The 15,303-nt window shown below is 36.6% G+C and overlaps 1 protein-coding gene across 1 annotated transcript; it reads left to right on the plus strand.

The window, feature by feature from the left end:
- Positions 1–424: 424 nt before the first annotated feature.
- LOC112500335 (kinesin-like protein KIN-7D, mitochondrial) lies at positions 425–14,566 on the plus strand. Its single transcript, XM_025103804.1, has 25 exons — positions 425–904; positions 1,029–1,126; positions 1,244–1,333; positions 1,465–1,517; positions 3,324–3,389; positions 3,741–3,794; positions 4,060–4,119; positions 4,413–4,491; positions 5,174–5,241; positions 6,984–7,040; positions 7,123–7,227; positions 7,571–7,675; positions 7,842–7,949; positions 8,046–8,177; positions 8,353–8,532; positions 8,867–9,007; positions 9,601–9,738; positions 10,227–10,346; positions 10,456–10,506; positions 10,687–10,734; positions 11,039–11,185; positions 11,702–12,415; positions 12,901–13,030; positions 13,116–13,229; positions 14,308–14,566. Exons 1-24 carry the CDS (start codon positions 558–560, stop codon positions 13,199–13,201), a joined length of 3,177 nt encoding a protein of 1,058 aa, XP_024959572.1. The 5' UTR covers positions 425–557; the 3' UTR covers positions 13,202–13,229; positions 14,308–14,566.
- The last annotated feature ends 737 nt before the right edge of the window (positions 14,567–15,303 follow it).

The following is a 15,303-nucleotide window of genomic DNA, read 5'->3' on the forward strand; positions in this document are numbered from 1 at the left end:
GTTAACAAAGAATGTTTGCATTAGAATTTAGAGATGCTTAAAGTAAAACTACATCTAGATTCCTGATATTATTAGTATCTTTCTTAAAAAAGAAAGATAATTACTATTATTTTTAACATAAAAGTATTAAACAAGTAAAATAAAATAAAAATATTAAACTATTAAAAAGTAAAATAAAATAAAAATATTAAACTATTAAAAATTAAAAGAAAATCAGGAGAAATCCTTCCATTTCAATTACCTCCCTCCCACTACCATTTCCCGGTCACTAGGGATCTCTCTCTCTCTCTACCAGAAGAGAGAAACACACACACACACACTCTCTCTCTATCTCACTACCACACAGTTTCTCTCTCTATACGTATATGCTAATATACACTCTTACTTTCTCTCTCTAGAAGAGCTTCTCAATCACTTTGGACTTTGGAGTGTAAAAATGTTCGTCTTGGTTTTACTACTAATCAAGCTACATGTGAAGCTCTGACATATTCTATGTCTTCGATTGAATTATTCGCCGATTTTGTTTGGTTGTTGAATCTGGTGAGTTGAATCGGTCAATGGCAGCTTCCTCATCAAGAGGACGAAGCAGTTCCCCATTCCACAGCCGCAAGCCTTCAAGTCCGTTTTCCTCGTCTTCATCATCCTCATCTTTCAAGCAGACTGTACCTCAATCATCCTCATCCGCTACCACGTTCTACGGAGGCTCGGGAAACGGTCACGGTTCAAGATCTGGTACTCTTGGTCGGACTACGTCCGATTCGATGTACTCCCGAGGGGGATACGGAGGGGGTTCGCCTGTCGGTTATCCGTCTGCCGACGAGATGATAGATGAGCCGATTGATGATATTTCGAGAGCGGCAGGCGGTGACAGCATTTCCGTGACGATTCGGTTTAGGCCTTTAAGGTAATTTGAATTATTAACAGATCTTGAACTGAATAAGTTTTAGGCCTATACGAAGCGTTTCTTTCGAGTTTGTTACTGTTTCGAGACAATGCGGTGATGATTTGGTGATTTGTGGTGATTGTAGTGAAAGAGAGTATCAGAGAGGAGATGAGATTGCGTGGTACGCCGACGGAGATAAATTGGTGCGCAATGAGTACAATCCGGCCACTTCGTACGCATTTGGTACAAACTTTGGCTCTCTCATTTAACAAAAACAAAACTAAAGTGGATGCAATAATGATTGGCATTGGATATTGAAGTTCATTCCGATTATCATTATTTGTATGTTCTCTATAACAGATAGGGTTTTTGGATCCTTTGCGGAGACTCATGAAGTGTATGACGTAGCTGCTGGACCTGTTATAAAGGCTGCCATGGAAGGCATAAATGGTGTGGTAAAACTAGATCAAATTAAAAAACACGATTATGCTAATTGCCTGATTGTTTATTCACTATCCCCATTAACAAAGGGAACTAACAAAATACTAGTAGTTGGAGCTGAAGTTAGACTGATAATGCAGGAACTGTATTCGCATATGGTGTTACAAGTAGTGGGAAGACACATACAATGCATGTGAGTACAGTTTTTCTTTGTGTGATATTGATCAATTGCAATGAGGTCATTTTAACATCTTATTGTATTCAAGATAGCAGTTAAGTAAGAATATTGCATGCAGTAATAGCTACTTGGCATCTTAAAAGAATATGATAGGAGCTTAAGGCGTGTACCAATAAATCCAACTTTTACTGGGATTTGAACTTTCCAGTGGCTTGCTATTTATCAAAATGTGTTATTGATCAATGCTGCTGAAAGAAATAATATGCAAATGTGAAACATTCTAAAGCAACTTATGCTATCATGATTGTAATTCAAACATAGTGTTGTCTTTTTCTTTCCTTTTCTTGCTCATTGAGTTGCATCGATTGCTGAGATGGTTGTGTGGCCACACAACGGAGGGATAATATTAAAAATGAGGATTTATGTGAGAAGATTGGGGTGACAGAGATGAGGAGGTGATGCAACACCGTTAGAGGTGGTTTGATACTCTCCAAAGCAGACCTTTGAATGTAGTGGTTAGAAGAGGTGGAGATATGTTCCAAGATAAGGTCGTTAAGGGAGGTATAGGTTGGCCAAAAATGGCATGGGGAAAGTAGTGAAGAAAGCCTTGCACAAGTGGAGTGTATGAAGGAAATTGGCTTTACTTGGGAGTGTGTGAAAGGGTTTCATTCATGTATTGTTACTCTAGGGAGTTCTTCTTTATGTTTGTTTCCAGGTTGCACATTTTGATTATTTCTTTTCATGTGAGTTTTAGCGTACCATACTTGGTTGGGGATTAAAGGCTTTTTGTTTATTGCACATGAAGACTGGAGTTGCTTGCTCTTTCTAAAATCCTTGATAACAGGACTTTGGAAATATCTGCTGACCTTGAACTGCCTGCACTCTTCTATTTATAACTTATGAGAACATGCCTAGTAGCCTAGGCACATCCTGGTCTCCAGCAAATAACAGCTTTGTTGGTAACAAGTGCACAAGTGAAAGATTCATACAATGCGTTTTAGTAACTTATGCAGATACATAAGAGCTGAAACATACAATGATCACTTATTTGCTATCCTTTTGGATGAAATTCAGGATTCATCCAAAAAACATGCACTTCCAGTATTTCTGTAATAGGGCAGCAAATAACATCTGTGGCCTGTGCTGATGTTGATAATTGTTGAGATAGGCAAAAATTATAGAGTTAGGTCTATTAAGTTCTAAGCAGAAAAATGGTAAATCTTGCAGGATTATTTAGGGTGCCAAACTCCAATGTTTATAGGATAAGTGAATTAGATACTACATCTTAAAGGTGACATTCTGCAATCCCTCTGGGTTCAAAGTTTGCAGCAGGAACCTGTCATTGGCAACTAGAAGGTATACTAGTTGGGATTTCTCCATTCATATAGTTGTAAAAAACGATCGATTCTTTTCATATGGCAACACTATGTTTTTGTTTACATTTCTGTAATGTAATCAGAGTTGTATTCTTTATAAGCCATAGAAACATCAAAAATTAAGTTTACAATTTATATTTGCTGTCTGCAAAATTTTGTAATGCTTTCTAAAAATGTAAATATTATTGTATTCTGTTCAGCATTTACTTCTCTGAAAATGAAAATATAATCGCAAAAAACAGAAAAACGAAATCATTGCCACACTGTTAATAGTTTAGATGATCTAGTTGATCTGCTTATTGTTAACTTTTGATATTATTTCGGTGATGGAGGTGGTATGATGCAACTGTCGTGGTCATGTGGTTGTTTGTCTTACCCTTAACAGTTATATGTAGTTTGCTTTATGTTGTCCAGAACTTTTTATTCTTCTTAATTGTCTTTACAGGGTGATCATACTTCTCCAGGAATAATTCCCTTGGCAATAAAGGATGTTTTCAGCATTATTCAGGATGTAAGTTTTCTTTGTGAACTTATCCTAAAGGCTTACATGTATCATTTGCAATCACAGGTTTCTATATGGCATCTGCTTGGCTTATTATGTGGAACCTGCACTCTTCCTAGCCTTTGGCAGTTTCTCATATATTTGTTGATGCCTTTCTACATACATGCATATGATACAAACTGTGCGTGTGTGTGTGTATGTAGATGCGTACCTACAACACATATGTGTGAAAATGTACTTGTGTAAATATGTGCGTGTTGTGGCATGTGTAATTGTGTATCCAGTGTTGGTACACTTGCGTTAATATTTATTTCATGATTATAGTTTATGAGTAACGAAAACCTTGTATTTACATTTCAGACACCAGGAAGGGAGTTCTTGCTGCGTGTGTCTTATATCGAGATATATAATGAGGTTAGCCACCACCTGGGATATTGTTACTGACAATGTACAGAATGAATATTTTCTTCTCCCACTGCCAGTAATACAATATTGTATTGACAACAAAACCCCCTTCGTTTTCTCTAGTACTGCTTATGCCACATATGAATCTTGTCTATATAAATATAGCCTCCACCAGCCATTTTCGTAGTTAGTATATATTCTGTTGAGGACCATAAAATGAAATTTGTATACTATGTTCTTTAACACACAATGCTGCTTATGCTTCTTATCTCAGGTGATTAACGATCTGCTTGATCCAACGGGACAAAATCTGCGTGTTCGAGAAGATGCACAGGTTTCTGCATTTAGCCTGCTATGCATCTTTCTATCTTATTCCTTAAGTATTTATTATCCCTCATTTCAATTTTCAACTCTTTGTTCCCTTAAAACATAATAGCTAACCAATTCAAATAAACCAAAATAGGACACTTGCCATTATTAAATATAACATAGTTATTATGTTTTGTTTGCTTAAATATAATAGCACAATTGGTTCTTGATGTTGAGCTGTTATAGCATCATTTTATCTTGTCATGTGGGGATAACTTTATACACATGCGTTGTGACATGCTTTCTATCCTTTGATAGGGTACATATGTTGAGGGTATAAAGGAGGAGGTGGTTTTATCTCCTGGGCATGCCCTTTCGTTCATTGCTGCTGGTGAAGGTACTACTGAATCTCTGTGTGTGGATATTTGTTTCTTGGAGCTCCTAGGGTCAACCCAGGGAGGCTTTGAGTTGGGCTGTAGCTGTTTATGGGTTTTAATGGGCAGGTTGGGATGGGTTTAAATCATACCACGTATAGGTAGGGGTTGGTTATAAAAAGGTTGAGTTAATTCATTAGATCTATGAGCAGCTATTTCTTACCCTCTTTGCATTAAAGGAAAAAGGAGAGCTTTTTATGGAGAGCAAATTATGCTGCATTTGGTAGGGTGGAAAGATTTGGAATGGAAAGGGTCGTTCCAAATAAATTAAAAAAGATGTTTGGTCACATTTAGAATGGAAGTAATGTGCTTTTATAATTCAATTTAACATTCAGCCTTATTATATTAGAAAGGTGGAAAACTTTATTAAAATTTAAAATTTACTTTGCCTCCTGCAATTCTTGAAAGTTGTGTCAGTTTGCGCTGGGGAATGTTAAATCTACATTGGTGATTTTTATATCTAAAGAGACAAAGTTTGGTAGTTTTAAACTTTACCAATCTCTTGATAATCCATTGAAACGTACAAATGAAGAAGGTTAATATGGGTGCAACCATAACAACCCATTTAAGGCTGTGGGCAGAAACCACTGGCCCTAATTTTTTCATAGATGTCGTCCAACTCTTTTGAATACTTGCTGTATGCAGAGCACCGGCACATTGGTTCAAATAACTTTAATCTTCTCAGCAGCCGTAGTCACACAATATTTACCCTGGTATGTGATTCACATGAAGCCTGTCTATAATTTCTTTCTTTATGAGCTTAGATTCAGTTTAATGGAATAATTTATATCTTGTAAACATTTTCAATTTTTGAGCTTTTGCTGTTCACTTCATATTTCTGCAATGAATTTCTAGAAACTCTCTTGGGACTTGGATTTTCTAGCATCTGGCTCCCAATCGTCATAGTTAAATCCTAATGCTATGTGATTCCCTCAAAGTTCTTTAAGTAATTGCATCATGGGTTCACCATTTTCAGTTGCTGGGTGTTCCAATTTTCAAGTTCAGAAACAAGAAAATTAGAAAACTAAGATATGGAATTGAATAATATTGAAGCATAATAGATGGTTTAGGATGACATAATAAAGTAAAAAGATGATAAGCTAGTATCTCGATGCTAGAAACCACACACAAGTGAGTAACTAAAAAACTAGATGGAAGTGTAAAACACAATTGCAGAAGTAAATCGACAATTTAACAACCAAAAATTGAAATTAACAGCACAGATTATCAATTGGCAGTAATATAACTCAAGTTTAACAACTAAACTAGCAGCTAAAAATTGAACTATTGATTGAAACTACTGATAAATTAACACCAATATAAATTTAACGACTAAATTAATAGCTGAAAAGATTATAACTAAGTTAACAGATCAAACAACAGTGACAAATGTGACAAAATTTAACAACTAAAGTAACAGTAAAAGTTATTAGGAATTTATTATTTAATAGCTAAAAGATCAACTGCTAAAAAAGTCAAATTGTGTGTTCCATTTGTAACCATCAAAAGTTAACTGATGCCGACATATTACCTCTTTTACTACTGGTTATATGAACTGTGTGCAAAAGACGGAAAGAGAGAGGCTACTAGCAGCTTGCATACGGCAGCCATGCGTGAAGCAAGGAGAGGGAGAGGGAGGTGGGACTGAGAAGGGGAGAGCGATTGTGTGTGAGAGGTGTTGTGAGTTGCGGAGTTATGACTTCTGCCTGTGTGCAAGCAGATGTGTGTGGGTGCTGAGGAAAGCATTGACATGTTTTTCTTAAATAAATCAGTCCCAGCATTAAGTCAGTCTATCCAATCTTTGTGCTACGCCTATGTCCATATCACAAGTTCACAATTGCATGTGCCATTTTCTAACTGTTGGCATCCCATGTGGCAAAGTTTCAAGCCGGAAAACACCATGCCTTGTGCCATGGTGGGAGCTTGACCACTATGGGCCACACCTAGCACTATAATACGGAGATGGAACACAGTTAGATTTTACTGTGTCTTTTTTTTTTTTGCTTTACAGATAATTAGCAAACAGAACTTACTGTGAGGGTTCAAGTAGAGATTAATATTCTGCAAAGGTCTGTCAAGTCATCAACTCATCTAGAACTGTAGGTTGGAAGATACAGGGTGTGACTTCTTTTATCTAGCTTTAACAGGTTCTGTTTAGGAGATACTGGCAAGGTGTTGCGATGGATAATGCACAACAAATATTGGATCTTTGACTTTTCATGTTATACTCTTCTTTGACCTTGAACTCCAGGTGCAAGCATATGGCTAGATAAAGAGAATCACGATCTTAAGTTTCATTTGTTTGACCTATTTAATTCCATTCTTCTTCCATTGTCCCTCCACTAACCAAAAATTTGTCATTTGTATTTCTTATAAGCTAACATGTTACTGGATGTTGTGATAGCTGCTTCGACAACCATTCAGAACTATCTCTGACATATATTTGAACTTGCAGATGATTGAAAGTAGCGCTCATGGTGACGAATATGATGGAGTCATATTTTCTCAACTTGTATGCACGACTTATTCAAATTTCCCAAGTACACAAGTTCATTTTTATTGTATCTCTCATTCAATCACTTTTAATTTTTTAGAACCTAATTGATCTGGCGGGATCAGAGAGCTCAAAAACTGAAACAACTGGACTGAGGAGGAAGGAAGGATCTTACATCAACAAAAGTCTTCTAACCCTTGGAACCGTAAGTGGTCATGGATTCCTTCAACAAAATTGCCGGATTTTTTCAAGTATATCATTCAACTCAGATTTGGTAAACGAGTGCTCACTTGTTGCAACAGGATATCATTATCCACTTGAAATGTGTATGCTACATATCATGTTAGGTCATGATGCTATGAGGTGTAATCAATGCAAATTTTCTGTTGTGCTCGTTCACCATGATGAATTTATAAAAGTTGTTCAATGGCCAAATGCTGCCACCTTTTTTCAACTTCTGTTATTTGGACTAATGTTCATGACATTAACTTATATATCCACTCATTGGATGATTTTATTTGGATAATGTATCTGAACTGCACGTGCAGGTAATTGGAAAGCTTAGCGAGGGTAGGGCATCTCATATTCCTTACAGAGATTCCAAGCTTACCCGAATTCTACAATCTTCTTTGAGTGGCCATGGACATGTTTCAGTAAGCATTAAGAAATTTGATTTTTTGGTTGCATAGATAGTTCTGATCACCAATTGTTTTTCTTTCCCTACCCCTTCATTGTGCGATCAAATTAAGTTCACACGATTTTCAGAGTGAATGAATGTAAAAGTGTTATCACATCTAACTTCTATTCTTCTCTTTTCAGCTTATCTGTACTATAACTCCGGCATCTAGTAATATGGAGGAGACTCACAATACATTAAAATTTGCAAGTAGGGCAAAACGAATTGAAATCTATGCCTCTCGGAACAAGGTTTGCTGTGACAACATTATTTGATTTGATATGCAGTATACTGAGAACAAAATGTTAATCTCACTGTCGCATGCTCTTAAAACATGCATCTTGCAGATTATTGATGAAAAATCTTTGATTAAGAAGTACCAAAAAGAAATATCAGCTCTTAAACTAGAACTTGATCAATTGCGGAGGGGGATGCTTGTAGGTGTCAATCCAGAAGAGATAATGACCCTAAAACAAAAGGTTCTATTTTCTTTTTATTGTCTATCACAGGTTGCTTTGATTTATGATGACAAGAGTGGTAGGTTGCTTTTTTATTTGAACACTTCTTTAGTGGTGGCAAGATTTGACTAATCCCATCCTGTGTCCTGTACTATGAATTAAACTCTAAAATTACCCTATGCTATTTGTATTGTAGTTAGAAGAAGGACAAGTGAAGATGCAATCACGCTTAGAAGAAGAGGAAGAAGCAAAGGCTGCTCTTATGAGTAGAATTCAGAGGCTAACAAAGCTAATACTTGTGTCCTCCAAAAATACAATTCCTGGGTTGACTGATGTATCTGCTCATCTTGGGAGTCCTTCTGCTAATGATGGTGATGTAGGTTAATCATTCTCAATTTCTTTTCCCATATAATACATGATTCACAATGGCATTTAACCTTCAGCAATTACATATATTTCTTCTAGCTTATCGTCTCAAAAATAGCGCGTCAACTGAGATATGGCCTTTATATAAGAAATATAAAGTGCTTAATATTTAGGTTGGTCAACTATCTTTATTGGTGTGGAATTTGTTTTATTAACTTGCCCTTCCAAGTCTTTCGTACGGTTTGTGGGTTTTCATCTGGATCTTCATCTTCTTTATTGCATTCTGATCTATGACTATGAGACTTGAGCTTGAGGATTCTTCTTATTGATGCCACTTGTTTCAGAATGGTACTCTGCTCTTGCACAGTGATATACAAAATGAGTTGATTTCCAGCAATTTTTCAGCAGCAGATAGCTCTATTACTGAATCAACTCAAATGGGAGAAGTCATCAGTGGTTCTGCCAGAGGTGCAAAGCTGCTAACAGTATGTTTCACAGCAATCTTTCTTTCTATCTCTGGGTTATCTGATGGCCAGTTTTTTAGTCCTAGTTATATGTCATTGTTAGATTTTGGACATCATTAGGATTTATCTCTTGATATGGCACTTCAGCCTTATGATAGTTTTATGCAGACATGCGGTGCTAATGCAACACAACAGAAACTAAGAATTTACTTTTTGGGGAGCCATTAATTTTTTTTCTGTAGCTGCTTCTCAGCCTATGGCTGCTTACACACACTCACATGAAACTTATATACTTCATGCTATAAGATACACATCATTGATTGCTAGTCGGTAGTCGCTTCAGAAATAATGTAAGAAATGAAGTAGTATTGCAATATATTGAACTGACCCATACTATGCAGGTTTAGACTTAGACAAATCATAACTGGTTAGTTACACAGGAATCTCACGCAGTTGGAGCTAATCTCCAATTCTCCGCAAACTATCAAACTTGCCATGCTTACCATTATTATTCATCGCAAACTTGTGTCCTTTTTCTGTTTGTCCAAACTATAAAAACCAAAAATATTATCTTGATTTTGGTTTTAATTATATTTTGTTTGACTTGACCATAGGGTGGACTCTCAATTGATGAGATGGACCTTCTTGTGGAGAGAGTGAAGATGCTTGCAGGAGAGATTGCATTCAGTACAAGTACCATGAAGCGTTTAGTGGAGCAATCTGCTAATGATCCTGAGAGCTCGAAAACCCAAGTAAGGCTACGTTCTTGTATATATACACACTCTGTACATACTTACCATGACTAATTTAGAAAAAAAGTTGTTGAAATATATTGTTTTAGATGCTGACATGTGAATGGAGGAAATAGTAATGCTCTAGAATAGAGTTAGAGCGTTTCATTACTAATTCTTGTCTTGGAATTCGAAAATTTTAAACGAAAAAAGCAATAGAAATCAATATGCATATTTCATTGTTTGGTCAATAAAATTTGTGCCTGCTATCGTCATGTGAATAACATTTAAATAACATTTGGAATTTTTGGCCTCAACCATCAGCTGTAGTACCTAGGCTACCTAACTACCTGAGCATAGTCTTCATCTGGATGTTAATTGGCCACATGTTTCAACCACAAACCCTGAGGGAGTATAAAAATGAATTGTAAAAGATTGTACTTTGATTCTTGCGGGAATGCAACATATCAAATGTTGTAGACTACTTATAAACACATGCTGATACACAGGTAGATCAGTTGGAACGTGAAATTGAAGAAAAAAGAAGGCAAATGAGGGCCTTGGAGAAACAGATTGTCGAAAGCAATGAAGCCTCAATTTCTAATACATCGTTGGCTGATATGCAGCAGGTGCAACCCCCCCCCCCTCTTTTTCCTTTCAAATGTTATCATCTAATATCATCTACAACCTTTACATCATCAAATTTAATAACATTTGCTTCTTTTTCCTCTTAAACAGACAATGATGAAGTTAATGACACAGTGTGATGAAAAGGGTTTTGAGCTAGAGGTTAGTTTGCTTTTGAAGATGCCCTTGATATCATTGCTGTAATGTTAAATATAATAACCTTCTCAACATAACCAAAATTTATGAGTTTAATTCTAGTTGTATTTCATGGTATTGACATTTTATGCCAACTTATGACGGTAATAAATGATGACTTTCCTCGATCATCGTCTATGATTGCAGATCGTGACAGCAGACAACCGCATCCTCCAGGAAGAATGGCAGAACAAGGTATTTAGATGGATTATCCAAAGCTGCATAATTATTAAATCGTGTATATTTCTTTAATGGCATTTGGTCAAAGACGTGTTTATCACACTTTTACATAAAATTTGTATTCTTTTTCTTTTGCTATACACATCAATACTGCAGTGTAGACTTTGATTTAGGAATAAAAAATTACGCCAAATTATTGTGCCATCCACATCTGTTCTTCATCATTGGGTTTCCTAGCAAGATATACAGTTAAACTATTATGTACAACCTTGCATTTCACCTCTCTAGACAATTCATTTTACTCTTTGTTCTACTGCAGTGTGCAGAAAATAAAGAACTGCAAGAGAGAATCATGTTGCTTGAACAACAGCTGGCTATGGCTGATAATGAGAAGTCATCGACCTCTTTGGAACAGCATGGATCCAAAGAGTACATTGATGAGCTAAGGACGAAAATTAAGATTCAGGTGATGGCTATAAACCTGGGGATGGTTGTGTGTGTGGGTTTACTTACTAGTGTTGTTCTGTTCAGTAACTCAGACGTTTTTTGTTGGTAAGAATTGTTTTCTGCCTAGTAAATAGTTAAATCTCTTTCTGGATTTTCGTCACGGTACATGAAAAGCCCATAGTGTGCAGCTTCATGTCTTTCAAATGCTCAATAGAGAATGAAATAACCTTCATGTAAAGATTTGAGAATTTTGCATTCGATTGGATTATGAAACTTTTATTTGGTATTCGATCATATAATGCTGAAGTACCAGTTGCAACTTGTGTTAATTGGTTATAGGCTTTTAGTTTCTGTTGTAATATGATGCCAATATTTGAGTTTCTAGTTGTACTTTCTCCTGTTTTCCGTTCCTTTTGTAGCCCATTATATTTTTAGTTGTTCCAAGTTCCAGCCATGGTTTCTAATTTAAAAGTTGGAAGTGGTAGTATGGTTTTGCTGACTTGTTCTTTGGTGGCTTCTTTTTCCTTCCAATCAGGAGGTAGAGAATGAAAAACTAAAGCTGGAGCATGTTCAAATTTTAGAGGAGAATAGCGGATTATGTGTGCAGAATCAGAAACTGTCTGAAGAAGCTTCTTACGCCAAGGAATTAGCGTCTGCTGCTGCTGTCGAACTCAAGAATTTGGCTGGTGAAGTCACTAAACTTTCACTAGAGAACGCAAAACTCGAAAAAGAGTTGATGGCTGCTTGTGAGTTGGCGAACACAAAACCCGGAAACGGTGGTAGCCGCAAGTACGATGCCATAAAACCCGGTCGGAAAGGACGGTCTGGCCGAGTGAAGGATGCCTATGATGAGTTTGACTCTTGGAACCTTGACCCAGAAGATTTAAGAATGGAATTGCAGGCAAGGAAGCAACGGGAGGCAAGACTTGAGGCTGCCTTATCTGAGAAAGAAGTTATAGAAGAGGAGTACAGGAAAAAGGCTGAGGAGGCAAAGAAAAAGGAAGCAGCTCTGGAAAATGATCTGGCAAACATGTGGGTTCTTGTTGCTCAGCTAAAGAAAGAAGCAAAAGGAGCAGTTCCTGAATCTCACAGTAACGGAAGACATATAGAGAGACCTGAAACCGTGAGTTTCCCCAAAGTAGAAAGCGTCGATCGCAGCAATTCAGTTATTAAAGAGAGGCATGTTTCGGATGTTCCCCAAACAGCTCATGGTGTGACAAAGGAAGAGCCCCTTGTTGCTCGTTTGAAGGTAGTTATGTTTGTTCTTAAGGATGCGTTTGGTATGCAGACTGGACTGGACGGGTGGAAGTGAGATAAGTTTGTGAAAGAATTGTGGAAAGTTTTAGAGTTTTAATTTAACATGGGTAGTTTAGTAATTTACCAATCTTGTCTCACCTCCAAGTGCAGGATAACCCGGGTTGTGGGTTTTTTCCTACCAATTGGGACCCTTCCTTCACCGCCCCAACATTCCCCTTTGGTCCACCTATTTTGGTGGGACAAAAACGCATTTTGTCCCACTCAGTCCTGTTCTGTCCCAGTATCATGAGAAAAAGAAGTTTCTGTTCTGTCTCGTTTCGCGTACCAAACACATCCTACTGATTAATCTTATTATTTTGGTCAGTAATCAGTTGTTCACATGATTTCAACTTTCAAGTGATTTTTAGCTCTATCTGATGAGGATGCACTAGTTGCTGCCTTATAGCTTTTCATGGTTCATAATTAACATGTGCTCAGGCTCGAATGCAAGAGATGAAGGAGAAGGAGGCGAATTACGTTGGGAATGGAGATGCAAATTCTCATATATGTAAAATATGCTTTGAGTCGCCAACAACAACAATGCTTCTTCCTTGCCGGCATTTTAGTTGTAAGTTGCTTCAAATCTTCTCGCTATTTCAGTAGTTATTTTTTGCTATGCTTAACGTAATTGGTGGTATCCAACTTTTTTGCAGTGTGTAAATCTTGTTCACTTGCCTGCTCTGAATGTCCAATTTGCCGGACCAAGATTGCAGATAGAATTTTTGCTTTCACTTCTTGATATTTGCTCCACCTCCCTCACAATGAAGGTACACCAAGTTTTTTTTTTTTTTACCAATAGCTCACTTCTGGACACATTTTGAGCCATGGGTTGCATCTATGGATTAACGTATTTGTATGTTTACTCCCCCCGTTGCAAATTAAACCTACAGTGAAAAATATACATTTTTAGAATATTGTAAATTTTGCACTTTTTAATTAACGAATTAATTATTCTATCCTTGATGGTAGAGAATTTAATGAATTTCTCCATCTCATAATTAAGGATAGAATTGAAAAGCAGACATTTACTTTTAAAAGCGTACGCTTATTTTTGGGACAAAGTAAAACAAAAATGTGGACCCCTATTTTTGAACGGAGGGAGTATTACTTAAAGACAGAGGTAGAGTCACATCAGGGGAAGGTCGGTTTTTTTGGAAATTGACCAAAATAGCCAATCTTCTTGTCCAAATTCACTTTTAGCCAGAGTTTGCACGAATGCCTTAAAACGTTTGTGTAAAGCCTGTTTTCAGAATTGAAAAGGAAAAAAAGAATCTTTATGCAAATTTGTACAAGGATCCCCATTTATGTAATTTTTTTTGATCTCATAGGCTTTTCTTACGCATTTGCGTGAATTTTGGCTAAAAGTGGCTAAAAAGTGAATTTGTTTGAGGAGATTGGCTATTTTGGTCGATATTCCTCGTTTTCTTTGGTAGCATTGTTGGTAGTTAATAGCTTAATATTGCAACTTGTATCGGGCTTTGTTCAGAGCATAGAAATAATCAAAACCTAACCTGGAGTAAGATGAAGGATTGTGTGAGAATAGGAGTTAAGTGAGAAGTGTAGGAAGGGATTTGGACCCCTGATCATTTATAATTTCAAACCAACCCATGAATTGCGGTTAGAAGGGAATGGAAACACTAGATCAACAAGATCAATTTGGATTGATCCAAGGGTGGAGATCCCTTCTCACCATAACTTTTATTCTCATTGGAAACCAACCCCGTGGAGTAATATACAACTTCATTTACCAGTGTTGCAAATTGCAATGTGGACTTATAGTTTATTGTAGAAGATTTATCTAAACCAAAGTTGGGACGACTAATATTGAGTGTTGTGTATGTGCAGGAGTATTTTTTTCATGAAGGATGATTAACCTAGTGGTTATTTTCGGGTGTCATTCCTTTTGATTGCGCAATCAATCTGTATGTAAAAACTGTTGAAAAAGGTATAGTTCCATTTTGTGTATGTATTTTCATCTCGAATTTGGTAAAAATAAAACCTTGAAACTGCTAATAGAAAAGAAACAGATTGAAGCGAGGGCAGACAGATCACAGATTCTGCCTTCTGTTCATCAGTTAATGGTACAAATTATCTCGTTTGTTGTGTATACTTGGTCGTTTATTTTCTTTACACGGGATAAAAAGCAAATGCATTTTTTAATGAAAAATTAAACTCATAAACAAGAGTAGAGGCTATAGCATCATTAGGCTAATGACTTCTTGGTTTGTTTCTTTGTGGCATGTCGGTAGGCTTACCTAGGTAAGTTTAGCGCTTACTATTACCTTACGGATATGGTAAGAAGTAAGAATCTTACCCAAGTAAGAGCGAGGTAAGGACCAAGAGTCTTACCTAGCAAGTGTATGTGACACGACTCTTATTATAGTTGGCGTTTACGGGGTGAATTGTCACATATGATGTCATTTTAGTGGACTAAAATCCTTGAGAAATAAGTGGTGTTGAATTTTTACCCAAACACTTACCCGGTAAGTGTTTGGTAAACGGCTCCTTAAGTCTCAAGCTTTGGGAGCCATGGGTAGGCCATGATGTTTTCAAGACGCGACTTGTGACGGTAAATCTCTATATCATATATAATGTTATACATAAATATATGCTTATTATTCAATAAGAAGATATTAAACAACTTTATTTAGCTTATGTATTAATAATTAACAAGTAATACATTAAAAAGATAAGAAAAATTAAATATCCATTCTCATTCAAACTAAATTTTGGATTTTTTTTAATATTTTGTTTTTTTCTAATTCTTTTGGTGAAGGTTCACTGCATACTTCAATTTTGAGGAGTAGGCATGACAACAAGGTGGGTTTTATAATCTTCGGC

This window comes from Cynara cardunculus (assembly GCF_001531365.2).
Source record: "Cynara cardunculus var. scolymus isolate 2C chromosome LG 17, CcrdV1, whole genome shotgun sequence".
Classification (NCBI taxonomy): domain Eukaryota; kingdom Viridiplantae; phylum Streptophyta; class Magnoliopsida; order Asterales; family Asteraceae; genus Cynara; species Cynara cardunculus.